At 40.0% G+C, this 5,000-nt stretch overlaps 1 protein-coding gene across 1 annotated transcript in view; it reads left to right on the top strand.

Moving 5' to 3' along the window:
• The window catches only part of LOC135096548 (chorion peroxidase-like), a 9,316-nt gene that overhangs the window by 2,599 nt on the left and 1,717 nt on the right, over window positions 1-5,000 (top strand). The window contains exons 2-7 of the mRNA XM_063998115.1: window positions 1-50; window positions 505-644; window positions 1,855-2,022; window positions 2,765-2,964; window positions 3,432-3,601; window positions 4,085-5,000. The exon at window positions 1-50 is cut by the window's left edge and continues 148 nt beyond it; the exon at window positions 4,085-5,000 is cut by the window's right edge and continues 1,717 nt beyond it. Of these exons, the coding sequence (XP_063854185.1) occupies window positions 1-50; window positions 505-644; window positions 1,855-2,022; window positions 2,765-2,964; window positions 3,432-3,601; window positions 4,085-4,266 (910 nt within the window). The 3' untranslated portion in view covers window positions 4,267-5,000. The remainder of the gene's footprint in view (window positions 51-504; window positions 645-1,854; window positions 2,023-2,764; window positions 2,965-3,431; window positions 3,602-4,084) is intronic.

Here is a 5,000-nt window from a genome sequence, read left to right on the forward strand (position 1 = left end):
AGCGCAGCTGCAACACATCACATACCAGGAATATGTGCCCAGTGTGTTAGGTGAGTGGGTAGATGGGTGTTTTGGGATGTTTTGGTGGTGTTTTAAGTGTGTTTGTGGTGTTTTAAGTGTGTTCTGGGGTGTTTCAAAGTGTTTGGGTGTGTTTTGGGGTGTTTTGGTGGTGTTTGGGTGTGTTTTGGGGTGTTTCAAGTGTGTTTGGGTGTGTTTTGGGATGTTTTAAGTGTGTTGTGGGGTGTTTCAAAGTGTTTGGGTGTTTTTTTTGGGTGTTTTGGTGGTGTTTGGGTGTGTTTGGGGTGTTTTAAGTGTGTTTAGGTGTGTTGCGGGACGTTCTGGGGTGTTTGGGTGTGTTTTTGCGGTGTTTAGGGTGAGTTAATGAATATCAAACTGCATATTAGTGTCTGTTTAAATCTTTCTCCATCAATAAATATCATATTAATTTTCCTCTTCCTTCCCACACACACCTGTCTCGCACCTGCCCCTGCGGAACACCTGAAGGGCCGAGATTCATGCGCCATCTACACCTGTCGCCAAAAACTGATGGGCAGTACACACGTGACTATGATCCACACCTGTCTGCCTCTATTGCTAATGAGTTTGCTGCTGCCGCCTACCGGTTTGGTCATAGTCAGATTCAGGTAGCTCATCTTTTTTTTGGCAGTACCTCTTACATTTTTGGCTGTATCTTTACTTGTGTTTGTTTCTAAGGTTTCAGTTTTGGATATGTGGTAGTTAAGGAGTTTGTCTATCTGTCTATCTATTTGTCCATCCTCTAAGTGTTCGTAGGATGAAATAATGAGCTTAGAATATAACACCAATTATTTTATTTTTTTTTTTTAGTACCTCATATTTTTGTCTATATCTTTACTTGTGTTTGTTTTCACGTGTTCAGTTTTGGATATGTGGTAGATAAGGAGTGCGTCTATCTGTCTATCTGTCTGTCTATCCTCTAAACCTTGCTACAATAGAATAATGAGCTCAATGAAATAACATCAATTTTTTTTCCTTAGTACCTCTCACATTTTTGTTTATATTTTTACTTGTTTTTGTTTTCACGTGTTCAATTTTAGATATGTGGCAGATAAGGAGTGCGTCTATCTGTCTATCTATCCGTCCATTCTCCAGAACTTGTCAGAGAAATATCAGTAACATAATTTCACTTAAGATAACAAATTTTTTTCATATCCTCTTTCATTTTTGCTTATATTTTTATTTGTGTTTGTTTGCAAGTGTTCAATTTTGGATATGTGATAGATAAGAAGTTTGTCTATCTGTGTGTCTATCTGGCTATCCCCTAGAGCTTATCAGAATAGAACGATAAGCTTGCAAGTTCTTGGTACGCCAGATCGATGGACCCAGAAAGAACGTCAGTTAATTTAGGATAATCTTCACATTTTTGCTTATATCTCTCTATTCATTTATCCTGAAACCCTCAAACCTTGAAAGAAGATAGGAGAAGTCTTGCTCTATCCATCCAGCCATTAATCCACTTCCCAGGGCTTGGTAGAAAAGATTAATGGGCTAAGAAAGACATCAATGCCTCCAATTTACTTACAATAATTTATACATTTTTGCCTATATCTTTTTACTTGCCAACCCTATCGCCCTTAAAATTGGATAGAAGATAGAAGAAGCCTTGCTCTATCCATCCATCTATCCATCTTTCCTGTAGGTCTTGTTGGAACAGATTGATGGATCCATAAAGAACATCAGTACCTCAATTTCACTTACGATAATCTTCACATTTTCGCCTCTATCTCTCTATCCATTTAACCTAAAACCCTCAAAACTTAGTAGATGATAGAAGAACCCTTACTCTATCCATCTATCCATCCACCTACTCCACAGGGCTTGGTGCAGCAGATTGACGGGGCGAGAAAGAATGTTAACTTCGCGCAGCTGTCCAGTACCACATTTAATCCATTTTCTTTGTACGTGGACGGCACAATGGCAAGTTATGTGAGAGGGGAGACTTCGCAAAAAGCAGCCGCAGTGGATACCTACTTCTCCCCGCAGGTAAGAGGAGAAGGAGCAGGAGGAGGAGGAGGAAGAGGAGGAGGAGGAGGAAGATGAGATGATCTGAGGGTGAAATGTGAGGAGAGGGAGGGATGGAGAGAGGAGGGAGAGGAAAATGAGTAGAGAGAGAGAGAGAGAAAGAGAGAATATTCACTTTAAATGCTTTCACACTTTTAAAATATCAAAATGGCCCTTAAAAATACACTAAAAATTACCCAAAATCCTTTAAATTACCCTTAAAAAACAAAAAATCCCTTATATAACCCTAAACTCCCTTAAAAAATCTGTTATATTACCCTAAACTCCCTAAACTCATCTCTTAACCCCACATAAACCCTAAAAACACCTGAAACTCACCGCAAACCCTTTAAACTCCCCTTAAAACCCACAAAATACCCTAAAACGTCATTAAAACACACCCAAACCCTTAAAAACACTTAGAAACTCAATAAAACTCTTAGAAATGACACTGGAACCCTTAAAAACCCTAAAATATACTTAAACCTCCTTAAACCCCAAAAAAACACTAAAACCTCCTTTAAAAACCTTAAAATTCCCTTAAAAACCCTAAATTACCCTTATAAACATTAAAACACCCTTACAAACCCTAAAAAACTCTTAAACACCCTTAAACACCCTTACAAACCCTAAAAAAAATCTTAAAATACCCTAAAATTCGCTTATAAACCCCAAAACGCTCTTAAAAACCCTTAAAAACCCTTAAAATTACCCTTAAACTCAGGTAACGGGTCAGCTGTTTCGCGGGAAGGCCAAGACGGGGATCGACCTGGTGTCCGTCAACATCCAGCGAGGCAGAGACCACGGGGTTCCTTCATATACGCGCGCGAGGATGGCGTGTGGGTTGCCCCGTGTTCAGAACTTCACTGATTTAGCCGCTGAGATGGACGCGGGGGCTCTGGCCAAGATTGCGGCTGTGTACAGGTGAGAGAGAGAGAGAGAGGGAAGGGGAGAGAGAGAGAGGGGGGAGAGAGAGAGGGAAGGGGAGAGTGTATGGTGACTTAGAGAGGGAAAAGAGGAGAAATTAATGTATTTGTTGAGAAGTATAGGTGTGTGTGTGTGTGTGTGTGTGTGTGTGTGTGTGTGTGTGTGTGTGTGTGTGTGAGCATACTTAAAATATACAAATAATGCAATTTTCTCCTCTTCTTTTTTTTTTCTCTCTCTTTCTCTCTCTCTTCCTCTTCTTCCATCTTCTCTCCTATCTCCCTTCCTCCCTCCTTTCCTCATTCCTCTCAATATTTCCCTCCACTCCCTCTTCCTCCCCTCCACCCTTCCTTCCTCATTCCTCTCCACTCCTCACTCACTCACATCATCCCTTCATTTCTTCCCTCACTCCACCCCTACTGCCTCGCCACGTCTTCCACACGCTTCCCTCCCCCCTCTCTCCCCAGCCACGTGGAGGATATTGATTTGTACACGGGAGGGCTAGCAGAGAGACCAATAGAAGACGGTCTGGTTGGCCCTACCTTCGCATGCATCCTCGCTGACCAGTTTCTGAGACTCAAGAAGGGGGACAGATTTTGGTACGAGACGAGTGAGGAACCCCAGGCGTTTAGTAAAGGTGGGTGTGTGGGGGTAAAGGGGTAGGAAAGGGTTGTGGTGGTGGTGGTGGTGGTGGTTGGGGTTGTAGTGGTGGTAGTAGTAGTAGTAGTAGTAGTAGTAGTAGTAGACGAAGAATTGACATTACTACTACTACTAATAATAATAATAATAATAATAATAATAATAATAATAACAATAGTAATAATAATAGTAGTAGCAGTAGTAGTAGTAGTAGTAGTAATAATTATAGTAGTAGTAATAGTAATAGTACAAATAATAACAATAATAATAATAATAATAATAATAATAACAATAACAAACAACAACAACAACATCAACAACAACAACGCCAAAAACCCACCAAAACAAAACACATCCTCACTACATCACATCACCAGAAGCCATGCGTCCGCCATCTTGCCACACCTCCTTTACTAACCCCGCTCTTACACACAACCCTCTCACTCTCCCACGCCTCTCACCTCTTCCCTCTCCCTCTCAGACCAACTGGCGGAGATACACAAGTTCTCGCTAGCCAGACTTCTATGTGATAACGTGCCGGAGCTGCTGTCCATACAAAGATGGCCGCTAAGGGTCTTCGCTACCGGTAACCCGCGCCTGCCCTGCTCCTCACTGTCTATACCCAAACTTGATATAGATCTATGGGAAGAATACCCCCTGTAGAAGAATGGCTGGTTTTTCAGGGTATTTAGGGGAGTTTTTAGGGTTTTTAAGGGAGTTTTAGGGTTTTTAAGGGATGTTTAGGGTTTTTTGAGGGACTATTGGGGTTTTTAAGGGAGTTTTAGCGAATCTTAAAGGAGTTTTTAGGTTTTTAAGGGACTTTTAGGGTTTCTTAAGGGAGTTTTAGGGTTTTTAAGGGACTTTTAGGGTTTTTAAGGGAGTTTTAGGATTTTTAAGGGAGTATTTAGGGTTTTTTAAGTATTGTAGCGTTACTTATGAAACTTTTCGGGTATTTTAAGAAAGTTTAGGCAATTTTAAAGAGACTTAAGAGATCTTTATGAGATTTAGGTGCTTCTAACAAAATTTTATGGTTTTAAGGGAAATTTTAGGGATTTTTAAGGAATTTTAGGGTTTTAAGGTCATCTGAATAATTTTAAGGGAAGGTTTGGGCTTTAAAGAAAAATAGAGACTTTTTAGATGTGAGGTTCTAAGGGAAATTTTGTGATTTTAAGAGAATTTTAGGGATTTGTAAAGGTTTTTCAGGGAATTTTAGGGATTTATAAGGGTTTTAAGGGAATTTTAGGGATTTATAGGGTTTTAAAAGAATTTAAGGGATCTATAAGGGTTTTTAAGGGAATTTTAGGGATTTGTAATGTTTTAAGGGAATTCTAGTGATTTACAAGGGTTTTTTAAGGGAATTTCAGGGATTTATAAGGGTTTTTAAGAAAATTTTAGGG

This window comes from Scylla paramamosain, unplaced genomic scaffold (genome assembly GCF_035594125.1).
Source record: "Scylla paramamosain isolate STU-SP2022 unplaced genomic scaffold, ASM3559412v1 Contig4, whole genome shotgun sequence".
Lineage (NCBI taxonomy): Eukaryota > Metazoa > Arthropoda > Malacostraca > Decapoda > Portunidae > Scylla > Scylla paramamosain.